The sequence below is a fragment of the Rhineura floridana genome, chromosome 8 (assembly GCF_030035675.1).
Source record: "Rhineura floridana isolate rRhiFlo1 chromosome 8, rRhiFlo1.hap2, whole genome shotgun sequence".
Classification (NCBI taxonomy): domain Eukaryota; kingdom Metazoa; phylum Chordata; class Lepidosauria; order Squamata; family Rhineuridae; genus Rhineura; species Rhineura floridana.
Genome location: NC_084487.1, coordinates 61,600,870 through 61,622,998, shown reverse-complemented (window position 1 = coordinate 61,622,998; position 22,129 = coordinate 61,600,870). Strand labels below are relative to the sequence as shown.

The following is a 22,129-nucleotide window of genomic DNA, read 5'->3' as shown; positions in this document are numbered from 1 at the left end:
TGTTCATTGGCAACAACCAGGAACAGAGCCTTCCCTGTAGTGACACCCACACTTTTTGGAATAGCCACCTCCAGAAATGAAGCATGTATGAACACTGCTACAGGTTCAACACCTGTTGAAAACCTTTTAATTCATCTTGGTCTTTGCTGGCATGCAAAACCAACCATTATGGTTTTAAAAATAGTTTTGACTACTGATTATGTTGCATTTTGGTGGGGAGGGCATTTTTTACTACATAGTGTATTTGTATTTTATATCATTGTGCACTACCTGGAATGGAACTTTTTCTGTGATCATGACAGGTCAAATAAACCTCATTAAGAATTTGCCCTGCCACTCTGAGCCCCTACTGAGAGGAAGGGTGGGATATGAATCTAATAAATAATTAAATAATTCCTCTCCTGTTTCCTGCTGTTATTGAATGTATAAAGTGGCCTCTGCTTGGATCTTCACCCATTCTTCAGAACTACCATTAAACATTAATTTCTAAATATAGTGCCTGAGAAGTTTAGAAGTGCTTTCTCGCATATATCATTTTCCATACTATAAATGTAGAAGAATGTGGTTTCTTAGCCCAAGTGATTATTTCTCAGTAAGTGTTTTATTAGCTTCTACCTCAGCTAACTCTTTCTCCAGATCATGCAGTATAATGCTCGAGTCCATTAGTCATGTAATTTAGCCTGTTGTAATGCAATTGTTGCCTACCTTTCTAAAGTAGTAGATAATTAACTGTTACGAGGAAAGCTATTTGTGCTTTGCCACAGAGCAAATTCTTTCTGAAAAATTAGTAAGTATTCAATTATTACTAGAAAATATTTGCCAAATAGCAGCCTGATCCTGTGCATGCTTACTCAGAAGTAAGTCATATGGAGATTGAAATATTATGAGGCGCACATGGTCACCAAGTATTTCTCCATTAAACATAAATTACATTGCATGGAAGAATATTCTCTGAAGTAAGAAACTATGAGCATGGCACAGAATGTTAAGGCACAGAATGTTAAGGAATCCCTTTGGGAAGCGCCAGAGCTCAGTGGAAAATCACGTTTTGCACACAAAAGGGCCCAAGAGCAGTCCCTGTAAGATCAATCTCCAGGTAAGGCTGAGAAAATTCCTGTATGAAACCCCTATGTTCCTATGATTCTTTATCCATTACAATATGCACACTTAAAGAGGGGAGTGGAATTGTACCTGCTGGGCCAAGCACATTTGGCCTAATCTGTGCATGCAAGAGCCTCTGAGTGCACAATGTGTAGGTATGAAAGGGACCATTGAAAGAACAAGGTCTAAGTTGCATATACAAAGTATGTGTGTACACTTTGTGTGCCTCTGAAGAATCCTTATATTGGCTACAGCTTTGAAAATCATATTCAATTTCCACTCCTCTGCTTCATTTCATTGGTCGCCACTTGGGAGGATGCAGGGGATCTCTGTGATGATAATGATGATAACCATTACCTTCTTAAATTAAATGTTATTTGAGAGATGCAGAACAAACGTGAACTGTAGCAGGCATACAGCCTTCCTAACATGTAGTTTGGATCTCAGTATGACTTACTTCTGAGTAAGCAGGCATAGGATCAGATTGCTAGTTGGCAAACATTTACAAGTAATATCTGGGCATTTACTAATTTAACCTTCAGAAAGAGTTGACAAAGCACATATATTTTATTTATGCCTTAATTATCTACTACTTTAGGAAAGTAGACAACAATTTCATTCTACTGGAGTATATTTCATGAGTTATGATCTTATGCGTAATTAGGGTTGCCAGGTTCTTGGCCTGATCCTGATCCTGTATCTTTAGGAGAAGAGAAAATCAGCCAAGCGCAGATGTTCTTGCAACACTGAAATGCGAAAAACCACAAGGTGGAATTTCCCTTCCCCCTGCACAACTTTTAAAGATACAGAAGAAACGGGCCGGGCCTGGCAACCAAGAGGTCTTCTGTATCTTTAAAAGTTGTGCAGGGGGAAGGAAGAATTCCACCTTGTGGTTTTTCCCATTACAGTGTTGCAAGAACACCTGCACTTGGCTGATTTTCTCTTCTCCTACAGGTACAGGATCAGTCTCAGGCCATGAACCTGGCAACCCTATGCGTAATACTACCTAATCCAGAGAAAAAGAAAAATAGGTTAAATAGAAGCTAATAGAACATTTCTTCATAAATAATCATATGGGGCTGAGGGCCCATGGACATCATTTCAGAAGTTATGCTGAACGCATGCTATGACTGGGGCCAATAGACACAATCCCATTGCCCATCCATATGCTCATTTTAACATGCAAAGAGTTTTGTGGCACCTTAAAGATTAATTTAACTATTGTGGCATAAGCTTTAATGGGCAAGAGTCCACTTCCTCGGGTGCATGAAATATTATCCTTAATTGGCCAACATTTGTCAATCTATATACACACAAACACACACAGCATGCCTTGCATTCCTTGGAACATGTTGTTTGGGCTTCTTTTAAGTGGAGCTTAGTCACAAGTTTATGTAGAGAGAATCACAGTCTTATGAGTTCTTCAGAATACAGACAAAACATTCTGTGCTACTTTATCTCAAGAATTATAAACAAGAACATGGCACCTATTCTGAATTCAAGAACGATATGGCTCTAAAAAAAGCTCTGCTTTTGATTTTTCCCCCTTAAAACAGGGATGGCAAACCTTTGAAGTTGTTGCCCAACAACATCTGGAGGGCCACGGGTTCTCCAGCCCTGTCCTAGATAAACTGCAGGGATGGCCTAGCCTATAAAAGGCACTGAAATAATGTCTCCTTGTTGTTCTGCTGCTGCACATGTATGTACTGAGAGTCAGTATGGTGTAGTGGTTAGAGCTGCCTTTTCCAACCTCATGCCCTCCAGATGTTGCTGGGTGACAACTCCCATCAGCTCCAGCTAGCATGTCCAATGGTCAAGTTGGGGAAGGCTGGGCTAGAGTGCCAGATTAGAGCCAAGGAGACTTGGATTTAAATCCCTATTCCCCGTAAAGCTTGCTGGGTAGCCTCAGGTCAGTCACCACCTTTTAGACTAATATACTTCACAGGACTGATGTGAAGATAGAATTGGGAGGGACAGGAAGGATTATGTATGTAGTCCTGAGCTCCTTTGAGGAAGAACCTGATTAAAATTGTCCTGAATAAATCAATAACAGCAAGTGTGCAAGTAAAAGGGCTTGCATGGTGTCCCCCTTTGAGCTATATACTAGGGGTGTGCATGGGCACCAAGAACCACTTTTGATTTGTACCTGTGCATTGTTAAAAAATTCTGATCTGTTTCTGAGTCATTTAGTGCTTTCTCCACTTCAGTCTTTGTTTGGGGTTCCAAGCCATTCTATATGAAATGAAGCTCTCTGTTCTCCCATTCACTATAATAGAGAATCTAAATACAACTATAATTTTTTATCCCTTATGGCCCAAGTGGATGAAATTTATAGGAAAAGGAGCCTCTCCATAGTGGATTAAGTCTGCCAAATTGCAGATGAATAGGACCCAAAGCTTTTTGTGCTCAAAGTGAAAGGAAGTAACTTTCTTCCATAACCCCCATGGTATATGTGTGTGTGAGCAGGGTTGCCAGGTCTCTGGTTTTCTCCCAAAGACTCTGGTTTTGGGGAGTCCTCTCCAGGTCTCCGGGTGAGTCACCTTAATCTCCGGACTCTTAGCTTTCATTGTTTTTTTTAAAAAATGGTTCTAGGTGGCCTGGTTTAAATGATATAAACCAAAATGTCAGCCACTGCTGCTCTAATCCCTGCCCTTTCAGGTTTTTAGTCAATAAGTGAAGTCAGGGTTGTGATTGACAAGATTTGTTGTCCCCCAGGCAATAGCTAAACCCACAGTTTCATTTTCCTGCTTGTCTCACATCAGGAATTCAGTAAATATATAGCTTTCAGGAGGATAAAGGGTACTTTCTCTGTACAGGATTGGGACTTGCTTCTGAGTAAAGATGCATAGGATTGCACTACAACAGAAAATCACAGCAGGATCTTGGTAGGCATAAAAGTGTACATGCAAGGTTTTTTTAATTACTTGCAAAAATTGCATATTATACACTTTTTCTTTCAAATAATTTTTGAACAGAAGTTTTAAAAAGTGCTGCACTATTATACTTTTCTAATTAAGGAGTCAAACAAGTTTAAATTTTACTAGACTGTTGAAGAGGGCAGTTTATTTGACTTATAACCTATTTTGAAAACTTTCCCAATATGAAGCTTTTCTGGGAGTAAAGCTGCAATGCTAATTTCACATATCTGGGAACTAACCCCACTGAACTCAGGAGGACTTGCTTTTGACTGGACATGGTTAGAATTGTGTTGAAAATCAATGGGATTTTTGAGTGAACATAGAAAAGGATTGTGTTGTAAATCTCTCTCTCCCCTTCCGATCTTTCTCCTTTTTTTACACAGTTAGGCAGGGCCTACTTAGGTGTCACTGGTTTTATTTGGCAGGAAACTAATATTTTTTTTAAAAAAAATGTTCTGCAATGGCCAACTGGTTTTGACAATAAACTATTATATAGGGTATATGTATTTTTACATCTCCATTGTGTGTATATATGGAATCTTTCCAACAACAATCTTTCTAACAGGGATAAGTGCAAAGTTCTGCACCTAGGAAAAAGAAACCAAATACACAGTTATAAGACGGGGGATACTTGGCTCAGCAATACTACATGCAAGAAGCATCTTGGGATTGTTGTCGATTACAAGCTGAACATGAGCCAACAGTGTGATGTGCAATGGTTAGGCCTCATCTTGAGAATTGCATCCAGTTCTGGACACCACACTTTAAGAAGGATGCAGACAAACTGGAACAGGTTCAGAGGAGGGCAACAAGGATGATCAGGGCACTGGAAACAAAGCCCTATGAGGAGAGACTGAAAGAACTGGGCATGTTTGGCCTTGGGAAGAGAAGACTAAGGGGAGATATGATAACACTCTTCAGGTACTTGGAAGGTTGCCACACAGAGGAGGGCCAGGATCTCTTCTAGATCATCCTAGAGTGCAGGACACAGAATAATGGGCTCAAGTTACAGGAAGCCAGATTTCAACTGGACGTCAGGAAAGACTTCCTAAATGTTACAGCGGTATGACAATGGAACCAATTACCTAGGGAGGTGGTGGGCTCTCCAACACTGGAAGCATTCAAGAGGCAGCTGGACAGCCACCTGTCGGATATGCTTTAATTTGGATTCCTATGTTGAGCAAGGGGTTGGACTCGATGGCCTCATAGGTCCCTTCCAACTCTATGATTAACCCTGTGAAGTAGGGTTGGAAACCAAAGCAGCTCACAACAAGAAATAAAGCCATTTAAAATCCAGTAACCATAAAGCAAGTATAAAACAGTTGCAAAACAGCTTAACATGCATGGTTCTGAATTTTGAATTAGGTGAATTCACTGAATTGCGCTCATATGCATGCTTCCCCGTCTGAGCAAGTCCCACTGAATAGATTGCACAGGAGTAAACATGCAAAGGAGTAAACATGCATAGAATTGCACTATAAATATATTTACAGGTTGTGTAAATAATAAACATCTTTGCCATCCATGCTCATATAGATATTTCTTCATACTATGTCTTGATATGTATCTGATTTCACTCTATGGTTGTACATTATTTTTTTCTCTAGATTTTAAGTGTACCCTTCTTCCTTGGGGAAGAATCATGGTCCCCCTGTTTTTACCCTGAAGGGCAGACTAGGCTGAGACATGGTGCATATCCCATGGTCACAAAGTAAACTTTGTAGTTCATTTCCACTTTAAAACTTAATTAAAATGATTTATATGCAGACAAAGTTTATGAAGTAATGCAGATCCACATAATATATTTAAAGAACATCCAACTCGCATTTAAAGCACATGACGTCCCCCAAAGATTCCTTGAAAGCGTAGATTCCCCCCCACACAGTTATAGTTCCCACCACCCTTAACAAACTAAAGTTCCCAGGATTCTGTGATGGGATTAATATGTCTCAAATGTATGTTAAAAATGCTTTAATGCATGGTGTGGATCTGCCCTAGTATGCAGTGCATTCATTACTGAATTGAAAGGAACAATTTTAAAACATAGTTTTTTAAACAGTGCTGTAGTTCAGTGGTAGGGCACATACTTTGCATGCAAAGGTCCAAAATTCAATCTCTGGAAGAGACTCTTGCCTGGAATCCTGGAGAGCCAACACTAGTCCATGTCATCAGTACTGAGCTAGATGGTACTCAATGGCCTGACTCGGTATAAAGGAGGAAAGAGGCCCAAGGGCCACAGTGGCTCAGAAATTTATTTATTATTTTATTTACAACATATGTATATCACTTTACTGTAAGAAACCTCAAAGTGGTTTATAGAAGGAATTAAAATAATAAAATTATTGGCAAAAAGAGTTAAAGACAGGTATTTAAAATAATAAAGCCAACAATGAGTTAAGAACACATAAAAACATAACAGCTTCTATATGCCTGGGTAGGCTTGCCTTAACAAAAATGTTTTTTGCAGGTGTCAAAAAGAGTACAATGAAGGTGCCTGCCTAATGTCAATAGGCAGGGAGTTCCATAGGTGCTGCCACACTAAAGGACTGATTTCTGACAAGAGCAGAACAAGTACTATGTGGAACCCGTAACATGGAAAGCACACCTTGAACTTGGCCTGGAAGCAAATCGGCAACCAGTGCAGATTTCAGAGCAGAGGTATTATGTGCTGATAGGATCTCACTCATGTCAGCAATCATGCTGCAGCATTCTGAACTAACTGCAGCACAGGGTCAGGTTGTGCTGCATGGGGATTTCTGTGTGACCTTGGCTGACTGGCTGCCAGGATTTTTTTTAGTTTTGGTTATGAACCCTGACTGGTTGTGGGATGCAGTTTTCTGTCTTACTCATATAGGAATCTAGTTGTGGTTGGTATGGTATTGCATTTAGGAAATCATCACTGTCTTTTCTTTTTCTTTTTCTATTTGCATTTCACTTACCTTACTCCCATAGAAGCAACAACAGTGGTTCCATGCGGTCAGCTCAACCCCCTTAAACCTGCTGATGATGCACCTTGTTATTTGCATGATGGTTTGTTTCTTGCTCAATAGTGATAAAAGAGAATTCAGATACTGGGAAGTGCGGCTGTAATTGCTATTGTTTCTAATCTACTGCCTGAGAAGGTAGACCAAATCATGTGTGTTTTCCCTCTGTCAGTTATTACTCACTGGAATTGGGTTGGCTGTCAAAGTGAGTTTACAACAGCCCACAGAGTAGGCAGGAAAGAGTAGAGAATCTTCTTATTCTTACTCATTTCTCAAATCTCTCTCTGCAGTGAAGGGTCAAGTCTGTAAAGGGGTTTGGAGCAGCCACATTAAAAGGCAAGCAGGGCATTATAGCCAGGGGGTTGCCAACCCTGCTTTGATATGGATATGGTTGCAGAAGATCCCTAGTCAAGCCTTACCAACAGCACAAACCTAACAATATTTACTCAGAAGTAAGTCTTCTGGAGTTCTATGGGGCTTAGGCCCTTAGTTTGTTTAGAATTGCAGCCTTCAGAGGCATCCATCTTTACTCCTAAGTGCTCCATCTAACATCTCCACAACACTAGGCTTTCTTCCTGCAACGGCCTTCTGCTGATGGGCCTGGCCTGAGGGGACTGAAACCTTTCTTGCCAGAAGCAAGTGGGCTAGTTTAAATGTTCCTTACCCAGGCTCTCTAAGCAGTTGAGAAGGAGTGATCCTGTCACTTCAACTGGCCCTGGAAACACCCTCACTTAACTTAGATTTCTATCTTAATTCCCAATGAGATAATTTTTTTGTTTTGAGTGGTATGCTCCAAGCAACTGTGGGTTTGCTTAATGTATCATACTTAATGACATCATTGGGGCCCACCCCATGACATCACTAAGGCATGCCCCCCTATGACATCACTAGGACATGCCCCTGAAATCTCAGGATTTGGGATGCTTCTGACCTGTCCACCCTATGTGTGAGGGTTTGTCTCTTTATTACCTTAAAATAATTTAGAGGTGGCCAAGTGTTTTGTATTCTCTCTTGTACATTTTCTAAATGTTGCAGCTTCACATTGGCCTCTCTTTCTGGTGGTTGTATGTGTCCTTTGATAGAGGCCTTATAATGTGAGGTTGTCTAGAATGCTGCCTGAGAAGTTTTGAATAGCTCTGGGTTTGTTTGCTTAAGCAGAGCAACATAGGATTTTTAAAAAACTTTATGTAAATGTAATTTTCCACTGTTGTGATTTAACAACAATAAAAAAGACAACCCAGAGCTCTTCAGTGATCTGCAGTTAATATTTTGGTCAGCCTCCCTTTTTGCAAAGCCCATGGACCTAGGTAAAGGTAAAGGTGTCCCTGCACTTGTAGTGCAAGTCGTTTCCGACTCTTAGGGTGACGTCTTGCGATGTTTACTAGGCAGACCGTATATATGGGGTGGGATTGTCAGTTCCTTCCCCGGCATTTCTTTACCCCCCGTACTCATTTTACCGACCACGGATGGATGGAAGGCTGAGTGGACCTCTACCCCTTTTATCAGAGATTCGACTTCCTCCTTCTGTTGGAATTGAACTCCGGCCGTGAGCAGAGCTTTGGCTGCGTTACTGCCACTTACCACTCTGCGCCACGGAGGATCTGTGGACCTAGAGAAACATATATATGTATGTATGAATGAATATGTAGGATAAGAACACAACACGGAAAAGCACAGAAGCAGAGCAACAGATTGACACACGCCTTTGTGGGGACTCTGATCCAACATGGGGCAGTGGGTATTGACAGTGATTTGGGAAGGAGGAGATTCCTCAGATCACCTCAGTTTGTCTTGTCATTTAGCCACTACACAAGTGAACCCCTCTTACAAAGTTGGTGGCACACTACATCTGACTGTTATTAGAGCAATATGTAGTTTCACACTGAAACAGCAGTCACACATTTCACTGGGTAACTTTTTTTAGTGAAATTCTTTGTGTGGCTGAAAATGTTTCACAATTGCAAAGTTGCATTTATGTTGATCATTTGAATTTATACTTTACTACCTACCAAGTTTGTGCTGCTTGCATGAACAAAGTATTAAAATTGTAGATCTCAGACTCACAAAGATGCTTTTTAAAGAAACGGTGTAGTATCTACGTGTATAATAAATACTATATGACACACACACAAGTAATTTTCTAGTGCAAGCCCCTCCACTAAGATATCCTCCTCCATAGTTAAACTTTCCTAAAAGATTAGCCCTTGCAAGAAGGGGGAAATACAGCCTACAATCATCCAAATTACAGCATGGCATAGAAAGAGAGCCAGAGGTACAGATGACCAGCACTGCCTTCAGGGTAAGCAAAGCATTCAGGAAGACAAGCCCAATGCATCAAACATGCCAGCCATGCCACACTATTCTGGGGAGATGAAAATCCATGGCTCCCATTCAATTCGATGCAATAGCATTGATCACACTGAAATGATCACATCCCTTATCAGAAAGTGCTCTAGCTAAGGATCATCACTCCACTTTTAGAAGGCTTGTGTGGATATAAGTATGAATGCTTGTGGCTCTGTCAAATTATACATTCAAAATGTGAAAATGATAATTGCTTTCACACAAGATCAATGGCCACAACAAATACAGTAACCAGAATCGTGACTCTGCAAAACAATTATCTGACTTTTTCTTAAGTCTTCATTCCTGCATGTTCATTTGCACACAGGTTCCATGTGGCACAATACTCTGTGGATCCCTTACTTGCATGAAAGAAATGACAATATACAATAAGCAGCCTAGCTTCTAGCATCTTCAGCACACAATGAACCCATGGTATTCATCCACGCTACTGCACTGCAAATTCTAAACAGCACAAAAATGTGATACCGTGTCTAAGCACAAGACTTGTCCTTAATTCCATCTAACACTAGTAGTGACAAAAATAGCCTATATTAGCCATGATAACTAAATGGAGCCTCCATGATGATAACAGACAGTAGCTTGCTAAACACCAGGTGCTGGAGGACCATAGAACAGGAAGAAGGTGCTGCATTCATAGGGACCTCAAAGGCCATCTAGTCAAATCTGCTGCTACAAATCCCAATTAGGTGGCATCCAGCCTCTACTTAAAAACTTCTAACAAAGGAAAGTCTACCAGGATGGTTTGTCCCATTAGGAAATTCTTCCTAATCATTAGTAAAAATCCTCTTTCTTGTAATTTGAACCCATTGGTGTAGGACCTACCCTCCTGAGCTCTGTGACAGCCCTTCAAATATTTGAAAATATTTCTTCTAAATATACACAACTGCTTCAATCTTCCTTCATTGGACTTTGTCTCCAGGCCCATCACCATCTGCATAACCCTCCCAAGGACTTCTTATCCTGCTTGCAAGCTTTTCAGAAGGATCTGTCTGCCTACTGTTGGAAATGAAATAAATGGACCTTTTGGCCTCATCGACAAAACTCATTTTCCATCAGCTTCACATAATCCTAACATCTTTGCTTCACTGAGTTATGTAATCCTTAGAAATGTAAGGATGTTTAGGCCTCCTGCCTAAAATTGACTGAAATCATTAAGAAGGGACTTTTTAAATATACAAACATATCAGAGCAGAATGATACACAAATCAGAGGTAAAATATGGACAACTCACTCATGTAATTCTGTGGGGCTTTTTAAAAGATTTATCGGATAGTTGTAGAGCATTTCAAATGTATTTCTAAGAACTGTTATTTGGAGTTATGAAAAGTTTATTCAGCTCCCCAGATTTAGAAACAATGGTCCTCACAGCACTTCTATTGATTACAAATGAGTGTATTATGAGCACTTGCATGTTCCAAACCACAAAAACTAGCAGGCATTATTTGTGCAAAAGTAGCAGAGCTAGGAACAAAAAGCAAAACAACCACCACCTCCATTTCCAAGCTTACTGTTGTATGTAATGTACCAATTAAAAGTTTGACGGACAGATCCTGCTGAGGGCAGATTTGAGTTACGTTGGCAAAGGCAGCAACTACTCAGGGAAAGTGCAAGATAATGATTCCTATCTCATAATATCATTTCAGATTTACAATGTCCATTTTCAATCTCTGCTGGCAGCCTTTGAATGATCAGAGACAGATCTTTACCAGGAGCAAACTGTCAACAATTGCCCCTCTGGTTTCAGCACTGTAATGGAATAAAGGGTGTCTTTGTGTATTTTCCAATTTCTGCCCTTTGTTATTGTGCCAAGACTTGGTCTCCACTACTTACCCCACTGGGCCCACAAGAACAAGATAAATCCATAACAGATTTTGGGATTAACAATTTTCCTGTTCTAGAAAACAAAGGGTGCAGCCCCCCTCTCCATATTATATCAAACCACCATAAAAAAGTCTAAAAATGCATTACATGTATTTGATAGGAATATATCCAAGAGTAGGCCTCTGATGTAACTTGCTGTATATATTTGCCTCCCATCTCACACCACTATAGTGTTTTAGATTAGTTTCATAGACTTCAATAAATTTTATCTGCATTTACTCTGAAGTAAATCCTACTATGTTCAATGGGGATTATCCCTGTGTAAGTGTAGATAGCTTTGCAATCTAAGAGTGATCAGTGTCCAACAGTAACAGGAAAGTCATGAACAATTAACTGTTTGGACTTCAGCTGTGTTTCCAAATACACATTCTCATCAATATTTGCCTTCCTAGTTATATACTGAGATGGCTAGATAGACAGACAAGAAAATATTGCTTTGGGACTCAGTCAGTTACTGATTATTGGGCTTATCATTTATGAAAGTGACCACAAAAGAGGCCAAGGCACAAAAGCATAATGGAAGTAATGCAAATAACAGGTATAAAGAGCAGAACATTCCCTTTGGTGAAAACTACGAAACACAGTTTTTTAAAAAAGGAGAAACAGCCAAACAACTCAAATCAGAACCACATAAATCAGGAGAACACAAACTAGTGTAACAATAGTCACTTTAGCTACCCTGTATCAAGTTCAAGGTCACTGTAATTGCCAAAGTGACTGGAAAAGATATCATGTTCCCTCTAAGGAAATTTACACTTAAGATATAAAGCCAAACCAGCAGTTAAAAATAATTACACAATTCCAGAGCATGCCTTTTTCTGTTTACACTATTGGAAAGAACATGTAGAAGCAGGCATGGTTATTGGGGAGGGGGAGGGCAGGAGCCTCTTAAATATGAGGGAGGGGAACATGATAAGCTGCCCCTGGTAGGAACAAACTAGAATATTCAAAACTATATATATCTTTCCTCTCCGCTAAATAAAACGTAGCAACAGAAATTTAGAAGAGTTAGGAATTATACATATAATATGGATTCCAACTTCTGTACTTAACACAAATTAAAAAACAAACAAACACGCCCCCTTCAAATACACACATTTCTCTTTACGTTAGAAAACTTACAGCGAAAGGCAGTGTAGCTTGATCCCTGAGAACTTTCAGACAAACGCCGTAGAAAGTTTAGGTAGCTAATAATAATAACAACAATAACAATTAAGTCTCCAAGTTTGATTCAAACCCGTTCGCAAGTAACGAGCGAGTCCCCGCTGTTCGCAACACGATAGCTCGTGCGCAAAAACTTTTATTATTATTATTTCTTCAGATAAGGGGCGCTGTAACATTTGCGATTACTCCCCACTCCTATTCAGGATGTTGCCATCCTACCCTGGAATTTTTTTTCCAGCCGTTCTCTCACACGTTGTTTTGCAGAAAAAAAGTTCATCATTATCATAACGTGGTCGCGCTACAGAATCCGAGTGCTTACAAGTCCCCCCCTTTTTAAAGAAGGTAGGTGTTAAGAGAAAAACAAAGCTTTCTTCCTAGTGAAAAACCAATGCTGGAGAAGCCAACTTCTCCAAGGCATGCGAAAAGTGCAAGGTATTAAGAAGGGGAAACAGACCTTCCCCTCCCTCCCGATGAGTTTATAGGCATCTTCCCCCCCCCGCGCCGCCCGCGCCGCGCCCGCGCCGCCCCCGCCCAGTTAAACTTTGGATGATCCATAACTACATTCATCGTCTCGAAGAAAGCTCAGCGGTGTGTAAATCAACTGGGTCTGGGCAGAAAGTTGAAAGTAAGTAATCAAGCCACCCCTTACCTATCTTTGTGCCGGGTCTTCAAGAGATTCCTTCCAAAGGGCGCCATGGTAAGTCCCAAAGGCAGAAGAACAACATCAAACAGGTCTAAAAAACCCAAGCTGGCTGGCGTGTTGCAGTCTCCCTGGTGTTCCGGCGGCGGCTGCTACTCCAGCTTGTTAATAGTCACCCAGCGTCGAAGTTGTGCAACCCGTTGCTAACTTTGAACTCCTGCCTCCTTGTTGCTGCTGCTGCTCTTTTGGAGCCCTGCCCAGTAGCAATCTTGAAGGAGGCGTTTAGGAACAAGGGGGGCGGCGAGAGAGGAAGGGCCAAAAACGGGAGGGGGGGCAGCCTTAGCACTGAGATGTGAAGTAATTCTCTAAACTTTCTGAGCAGCCAACTGAAAAAGAAAGCTGCTCTCTCGGCAAACGGGAGCATCTGAGAAAGTGCCACAGAGAAGTTTAGAAAAGCAAAACGAAAACCAGCTTTCGCTGGAGAATGCGCAAGCAAGGTCAAGAAGATAAGACCATCCCTGGCTTAACTAGACTGAGGCCCATAGGGGCTGGCGGGGCAGAAGGCAGGGAGCCCAACAGTAAGTGGAGTCAGAGCCAGTCTTTGTCCCCCATCCTCCCTACTGAGTTCTACAAGGGGCAACACTAAGACTTAAGGAGGAGGAAGCTGAGAGGCAGTGCCACCCCTAGTCTGGTTGTAAATAAGAAGGCAGGCAGGCAGGGGCTGGCAGAGGGCGGAGTGAGGTTGGTGGGGCAACGCCCCACTTGCCCTAATAGGCCAGCCTCCCCTGCCCCTCTCACACACCCATGAGTTGCTGCTCTGTGGCATGGTAGTGAATGTGGTGGAAGGCCAACTCACAAAATGTGGTGCAAGCACCATGCATAATATAAATTGCAAGGCCCAGTGTTGGTCCATTTGGAAACAGGGATGGCTAGGTTCTGTTAGAGGCAGTATGCTTCTGAGTGTATACCAGTTGCTGGGAATCACAAGAAGAGAGAAGCTTGCAGGCTTCTCATAGGCATCTGGTTGTCCACTCTGAGGACAGGAGACTGGACTAGATAGGACTTTGGTCTGATCCAGTCGGGCTCTGAATGCTCTTAAATTTATATAAAAGGAAAAACAATAAGAGAAGGAACAGCTTAAAACCCCAACTAAAGCATCACAAAATAGCAAGCTGTCAGGGTTATCAGAGCTCTCCTTCAGACTGAATGTGAAAGGGGGAAAGTGTGGAGAAAAGATGTTGCCCCAGCTGTGTCAGTTGAATTGGGATGGGGCCTTCATGTATGTGTGGCTGATCAGATGTACCTGATAGAGGAAGGATGGGGAACCTTCAGCCCATGGTCCAAATTGGGTGCATCAGGCCAGATCAAGGTCCTCATCCCTGTGGTACAAGAATCAGCACACCTACCATACATATTAGGCTGTCATGGAACGTATGCTTTTAAACAGGTTTGTCTAGGTGACTGAATGCTGTTCATGATCCATGATCCATCTCTTCGAACATATGTTCTAAAGGCTCCTATCCAATTCACACCTATCTTTCTAGTAGACTTGCCAACCCTCCTTTTGCAGAGGCTGCGGGGGAGGGGAGCAAGGTTGCACAGTTGTTGTGTGCCAATGAATGACAGTTACCCACAGGTACTGTTTCAGTTATAATTTGGAAACTGTAGCTGGTTGATTATAATGATATAAGACTATTAACTGGGACTGGATGCTTTCACCATATTTTGTATATGCTTTGTGAGCTGCACTGGTCCCCAGACCATTTCTTGGGCCCAGTTTGAAGTGTTGGCTTTAAACGTTAAAATCTTAAAAGGCTTGAGACCAGTTTTCTGAAAGACCTCCTTCTTCCATATGGGCCTACCTGAACCTAAGGCCGCCTACAGAGGTCGTGCTCTGAATGCCTACACAAAATGAAGTGCAGTGGATGGTTATGAAGAAGAGGACATTTTTGGTAGGGACACTCAGGATATGGAATGGCCTAAGGTGGAGACCTTTCTAAACTTCCAGGTCTTTCAAATAGTCTGTGTTTTAACTGGATTTCAGTTTTAATTTTTGTTGGAGTTTTTATTGTTCTACATAGTATTTTAATGTGTGCTTTTTGGGGGTGGTGTTATTTTTGTGGGCTTGTTGTTTGTCTAACTCTTGTAATGGAGTGCTATAAGTGCAAGAAATAAATAGGTGACATGATAACATTCAGTGGGTACAGATGTTTCCATGAGAGAAAGATATGGCAAAAAACGTGCATTGGGAAAGCATCTGTACCTTAAACACAGTGCTCTGGCAATGATATCTCAAGCAAATTAAGCTGCAATCCTCAGTCCACTTATCTGGGAATAAGCCCCATTTAATTCAATAGGAGTGGACATGATTAGGGTTACAGCCTTAGAGGAGCATCAGATGTTAATGGAAATAACAGGAGTGCAAGTGGGGAAATGTGTACGCTCTTGAAGGTTACAGCATCTGTTTTCTTGCCCTGGGGAAGGTGTATGAGATGTGCCCTGATTTTGGAAGTTAATGATATACATGAATGCAGGAAGCACAATTCATTCACCCTTCCTGTATTTATTTACACATATTATTACAGTGCAAAGTTACTTTTAAGGCTTTTTTCCAGTGTTACCTGAGCAACATGGAAGGTCAGTTTTTGTCTTACCTGTATTCTTAAAGTAATACAGGAAGCCTTATGTTATATGTGAGAAGCCAACAATGTAGTTCATCTCTATACCAGCACTTCCCAAGCTTCATGGAAGCTATCATGAGTGTGGGAGGCAGACACATTGTTGATATTTCCTACATGGCCTGGTGTTTCCAACATGGCAACACTGATATGGGAAGGACACTCCAGCAGCCCCCATGAATGTCACTGAGATGATGTTCAAGTATTTACTAATGATTTGTTTATTCATTCAAAGTACTTATACCCCACCTTCATCTAGAAGAGTTCTGAGAACACCTTACAGATCAATACAAATAAGACAGGCCCTGCCATCAGGCTTACAATCTAAATAGATGTGGCACAACGGGAAAAATAGATGAGGAGGGAAGAGGAAACTCTAGCACCAAATTCTTAATCATTACAATGACCAACTTTGATATAAACTGGCTGTTCACAATTAAAAAAACAGGTCTCATTAGCCCTTGAGAAAAAAACATGGAAATGATTGTAATAGCCAGAAGTGAAGATTTTGGCAATTGGATTGGCAGCATGGCTGTTATTTTTCATCCCCGGCAGTGCCCCAGACAATGTCATTACAGAGCACTGTAAAGAAAAATGGCAGCTGTCACAAAACATAGCAAAGACTTTTTAGAAAATATCTGGCAACATGTCCACAGGTTGGTTGGTTGGTTGGTTTGATTGATTGTTCTGAAGGGGGGGGGGCATGAGAAAAAATTTATTATAAAAATATTCTCTGAGAAATTTCAGCTTTCTCCACAACTCCAATGGCAGCTCTGTGGCACAAATCTGGAGTATCCTTGAACAAGACAGGTGTCCCCATCAACTGTAGAGGCATGGCAGTAGACTGACATAAACTAAAATCTTCTGCGAGAGCCAGAGTGGAAATCAGATATACAATACAAGCAGGTGTGAAACCCATAAAATGAGAGTGTTGTGTATTTTCTTTAATCATCTGTATATATCACTGGCATAAAGAATTAGAAGGCAGATGTTTCAGCTTTGATAATTTGTGCTGTTTTATTATTTTATGATATGCTTTGTTGGTATGCTTATTATTTTAGTCACTTTAACAGAGTTCTGTAGTGCAGAAACTGTGTAAAAAGCTTTAAATTAGAATCCTGATTCTTGTGTCCTGTTGTTGCCTCATTGATGTCATGAGGTACATTCTGTCTTTTTAACGCTTCAGGCCTCTTTGCACATTGCAAAGTGTCCATGTGAAGAAATAACATAATTTGCATGGAGATAACTCTGAAGCTAATTGTGATTATCTAACCACAAACTGTACCTCTTCCACCCCCCAGTAAAGAAGGAAAAGCTTTCCTTGTAGAATTTTTTTATATAAAAAAATTCCTCCACCGAGTTAACAGACACTAGAACCAAAAAGACAATAAACAGAGAATTACAAATTTCTCCAAATGAACTCATTCTTAGATGGAATGAAAGTGTGAGACGGTTGTTTGTTCATGTGTAAAATATACGTCCACCAAATTTCAACAAAATTATTGGGATCTGCCAGGCCTCTTAAGAGTATTTAACTGAAAGGTTCACTTCTCCGAAATGGCAATAAACACCTTTGAATACCATCTGTCCAACGTAAACATGAGGAATTCCTTGTAGAATTTTTGTAATGTGTGAACTATGGCAAAAAAAAAAAAAGGATGCTAGCACCATTCTTCACCCTGCCATAGTGGCTATTGAGATCAGCCTATCTAGTCCTGCATTTTGTTTATTAAAAAAGGTATCCTAAGCGTTTAAATCTTAATTTCTTGGATGTCTGGGTGTGATAGCTCCTCACTGTTGTACTTACTTTATTTATTGCCACCAATTCCTTTCAAAAATGCATTTTTATAAATTATTTTGTGGCTGACCTATTCACGAATGTTTTGAATAGCAGGGAGAGCATTCTCTGTTGAAGCCTCTCAGCTGTGGCATTGAGGAGGTGCATCTTGCACCTTCATTAATTATGAAGTTTTTGTCATATCCTGAAGAAGCCACACCTCTTTACCTGGCCTTTGACTCTTGATCTATAGATCAACCCTATTATCTTGACTGTAATTTCTGTTAACTGATTTTAATATTGTGTTGTTGAACTGTTGTAACCCCCACTCAGACCTCATGGTGAAGGGCAGATAAGAAATGTAATTTAAAAAGAAAGAAAATTAATGTTTTAACGTAAATAAATAAAGAAGCTCAATGGAAAGGGAAAATAGGGATCTGCTGTTTGTATGAAAGGGTACATTGTATAATTGCATCTGAGAAGGAAAGAAAGTGCTACATATTATTCTAGCTACAGTAACTTGCATGGAACAATGTTAGAACTCATTCCATGGATTACCTATTACTAGCAGCCTTGGGAATACCCTACATATTTTCAGTTAATCCCATGCTGCAAAACTTCCTGAGCTGTGACTACAAAAAGGAGAGACAGAAAAGAAAGAATTCAGAAGCAAATAAATCATCTAAACTTGGCAACTGCACAGCTGGACCTGCTTCATATCTTCATAGAAAGCTTTCTACTGATATCTCAGAAACTGGGGCTTAATTAAGCCACAAGGAATTTCCTCACCATTCAATGGTGACAAATATTTCCCAACCACCTGAAATGCCTGCCAGTCTTTCTTGGCACAGAAACCTCATTCCACAGCTGGGAATACACATTAACTTTACCCCCTCCCCTTTTCCTCTTTGTCTGACTTACAATATTATAGGCAGATTGTTTCAGTGCGCAGTTTTACATTTATGGCCCTTGGTTTCTCTTATTACAAAGAAAAAAGACAGCATTATGACAGCTATGGCTTATCTTACATTTGTACAATTAGCCAGTTACTACAAACAGAAGAGAAAGTAGTCTAGCATCACAGCTGAGCTACACATTAGGAAATGTTTCTGACATGAATACCCAAAGTAATCTTACCCAAGCTCTGAGGTTGGGGTAAACATGTGTTGGGGTCAAAGTGCATGAAATCAAGCAGATGTCCAAGAGAAGAGTTCTTGCCTTTCCTTTTGTTACAGAGCAGCATTCAGCCATATGAACCCTCACCTGCACTTTAAAGTAGTACATCCCAGGCACAGAGGCACAGGGTCATCATTTCTGTGAGATGTAGGCCTCAGACATCCACATCCACCCCACCATCTGCAATATGGAGATACTAATACTATCCTTCCTGTAAGGATGATAACAGAATAATGAGCTGGTTCACACACAACACTAGTATAGTGTTAAATGCACAAGCCTCAGGCTCATACACTCTCTCCTCCCCTCCTCGGGTGCACCTATGAGAATGATTAGCTTCCATTTTCAGTTAACCATAGTTTTTCTTGGAGCAAAAAATGGTTAGTTTTGACTATTGTTCAACAAAGGAGATAACTTCAAACCATGGTATATAATCCTGCCTTTATTAACCATAGTTAAAACTAGCTTCATTTCCCAATTTGGTTTGTTGAAAATTTCATTTCATTTCATTTTTAATTTGTATACCCCCTTTCTACACCACTGCACTCCAGCTGGTTTACAATCATAGAAATGACAAAAATACGCAGAAGCAATCATATACTATAATACTACAAAATATAAAGTAATACAAAATATAAAGTAATACAAAATAAGCTTAAACAAATGTTACAAAAATACACAATATTGCATGTACAAGTGTTGCACCAATACAGATTACTATTAGATAAACCCCATATCAGTCCCTTCTGCTTCTAACATACACACCCTCTCAGGCTCCTGGCTCTCACCCAGGACTCCATCCATCCATCCTGGCTCTCACCCAGGACCCAGACGCAGCTCACCCCCAGAATCTCGCAACAAAGAAGGGACCTGGGAACTGCTTACATCATTATAAAAAAAAAACAGCTTACATCATAACAACAACTTAAAACTTGTTTTATGAATAAATACTAGGGTAGTTAGTAATTCATATAAAATGTCAAAGTAATGTACAAAATATACAATAAAATATACAATAAAATGTAAAATACTATACAAGGTACAATGTCCAGAGCCTTCTTACTCTTGCCCAACAATTGCACAGCCCTGGTGTGGAGTCGGTGGTGGTGCTACTGTTGGAGGTGGTGATGGGTGGCAACGGCGTGGGCTGCCCGCTGGGCTGCAGGTGCACCGTCATCTGAGCGCAGTGTGCCACCTGGTACTAGAGGTGGCTGCAGTTGGGGCCCCTAGGGGCGGCGGGTAGAGGGTGGCCAAGGTTGGATTGTTGAACGTTTACTACCATGATAGAGAACAATATTCTTCAAACTTTTTTCTCCCAGGGACAACTTGAAAAAAGATTTTTTGGCCAGGAGAGAGGCACCAGGAAGGTTGGTGCAGTGCAAATGGACTGATGGAGCCAGCCTGGTGTTCCTGCTGGTACATTTACAAAATGGAAGTAGATGCTTCAGATCTCCTCACCATGCTGGTGGAGGAGAGAAAAAGGAGAAGCATATGAGCCTAAGGCTGTAGCTATATACACATACGGCTTCTCCAGCTAATTGAGAAATCTGATTGGTGATGGTAACTGATTGGATGGAAGAACTGTATGCTGCCCATAGAGTTCTTTTATCACTAATGCTGGATATCTGGTTACTGGTGGTTGTATTGGCATAGAATAGGTGTGACCATTTCTGTTTTGCCCCATGTGAGGGGATTTGTATGAAAATACGTTTTGACATACTATGATTGTACTTAGGTTTTGTGGTGCTTTTTAAAACAAAACAAAACCCACAATAACTTGGGAATGCCAAATGAGATCAGTAAAAATAGACTGAGTACTAAATATTAAAAACAACTTCAGTAAGATTATACAGTCACAATAGCTGCTGTATACAATAGCCAGCATGGATTTTTTGAATTCTGCCATGTTGAATTGAAAATACCCCCATGCCATTCTAATCCTTCCCATAAGCTCATTTCAAGACAAAATCTTACAAAACTGAACTCAGAAACACTTGCTTAACAACCCTATAAATTTTCATGGCGATACACAAAACAGTCAAAGAGAATCAAGAGTTTAAAGTGTAAAAAGAGAGGAAAACAGATCCCTGCTGGACATTTTTTTTCTGTCAGTGTTCTCATAATTTGTTGAAATTAATTAAAAATCAGCCACGTTCACAGAGTACCTGTAATCCTATTACTGACCTTTCCCCATACTCTAACCTCAAGTGGCAGAGTGGTTTAACAGTCAGCTGCTCTGATTGAAGCTCCCAGGGGAACTCAGCACCCTTCACTAATTACACTTCCCAGGATTCTTTGAGAGAAGCCATGACTGTCTAAAGTGAAATAAAGGTCTGGTGTGGATGTGGCCATGGACAGCTTTGGTTTAAATTTGGGTGGGAGGCTACATGTGCCTGCTGTAGAATAAAAAGGTAGGGGAAATGTTGAAAAAGAATGATACTGTTCACAATGTTTTCCTTTTAGAAAGGAAAGGGGTTTCTCCTCTGCCCAGTACTCACCCACCCAATCTCCTCCCCTCCCCCTCCAGCCCTCCTCCTCTCCTCCCTGCCCCTCCCTCGGGTCAGTTTTACCTGTCCTAAGCATTATTGCATGGAAGTAAATCCCACTGAACTCAATAAGCATACAAATGATCAAACATGCCTCCCCCTTCCCTCCCCTTCCCCTTCTGCCTGCTCTGAGGTACATGTTACCAAATTCTCCCAAGCCACACGGGAAGTGGATTGGACTGTGAAAGACCAACCCAAATTGTGTTTGCATTTTGACAAATTTGTAGGGCAGTACAGTATCTCAGAGGAGGTCAGGTCTCCTGCTCCCCTGGTTCATTCATTATAGCTGCATATTTCCCTGCTTTTTAACATTTGATAGAAATATCTGTTGGCTATAGGTACATTCTAAAACCACAAGGGCTTTTGCCTATGAGTGAATCAATATATGGATATTATCAGCTGTTAAGCATGGAATATTTCAGTTTTCAGATTACTGAGTGATGCCAACATCAACACTGGACACACACACATATAGGCACATGCCCCTCCCCAATCTGTACAGGGAAACTAAGAAGGGGAGGGTATTACCCCTCTCCATTCATCAAATGCTTGATCTGATGACCAGGTACGGAGAGTTAGGCAGTCCCAGCATATCTCTCTCTCTCTCTCTCTCTCACTCTCTCACTCTCTCACTCTCTCACTCTCTCACTCTCTCACTCTCTCACTCTCTCACTCTCTCACTCTCTCACTCTCTCACTCTCTCACTCTCTCACTCTCTCACTCTCTCACTCTCTCACTCTCTCACTCTCTCACTCTCTCACTCTCTCACTCTCTCACTCTCTCACTCTCTCACTCTCTCACTCTCTCACTCTCTCACTCTCTCACTCACTCACTCGCTCACTCGCTCACTCGCTCACTCGCTCACTCGCTCACTCGCTCACTCGCTCACTCGCTCAC

General features: G+C 41.0%; 2 protein-coding genes across 6 annotated transcripts in view; one reads left to right on the top strand and one right to left on the bottom strand.

The window, feature by feature from the left end:
• RASSF9 (Ras association domain family member 9) overlaps positions 1–13,733 on the bottom strand; it is a 66,270-nt gene extending 52,537 nt beyond the window's left edge. The window contains exon 1 of one of the 2 annotated variants that reach the window (XM_061639626.1): positions 13,065–13,733. In XM_061639626.1, the coding sequence (XP_061495610.1) occupies positions 13,065–13,111 (47 nt within the window). In that variant the 5' untranslated portion in view covers positions 13,112–13,733. Of the gene's footprint in view, positions 1–12,373; positions 12,769–13,064 lie in introns of those variants that run through there. The other variant, XM_061639627.1, reaches the window with a different exon arrangement.
• The window catches only part of NTS (neurotensin), a 54,665-nt gene continuing 45,158 nt past the window's right edge, over positions 12,623–22,129 (top strand). The window contains exons 1-2 of one of the 4 annotated variants that reach the window (XM_061639634.1): positions 12,623–12,757; positions 16,505–16,639. Coding sequence is in view for 1 of the 4 variants with exons in the window: in XM_061639628.1 (XP_061495612.1) it covers positions 12,962–13,040 (79 nt within the window). In the remaining 3 variants the exon portion in view is untranslated. Of the gene's footprint in view, positions 12,758–12,945; positions 13,041–16,471; positions 16,640–22,129 lie in introns of those variants that run through there. The other 3 variants (XM_061639633.1, XM_061639632.1, XM_061639628.1) reach the window with 3 other exon arrangements.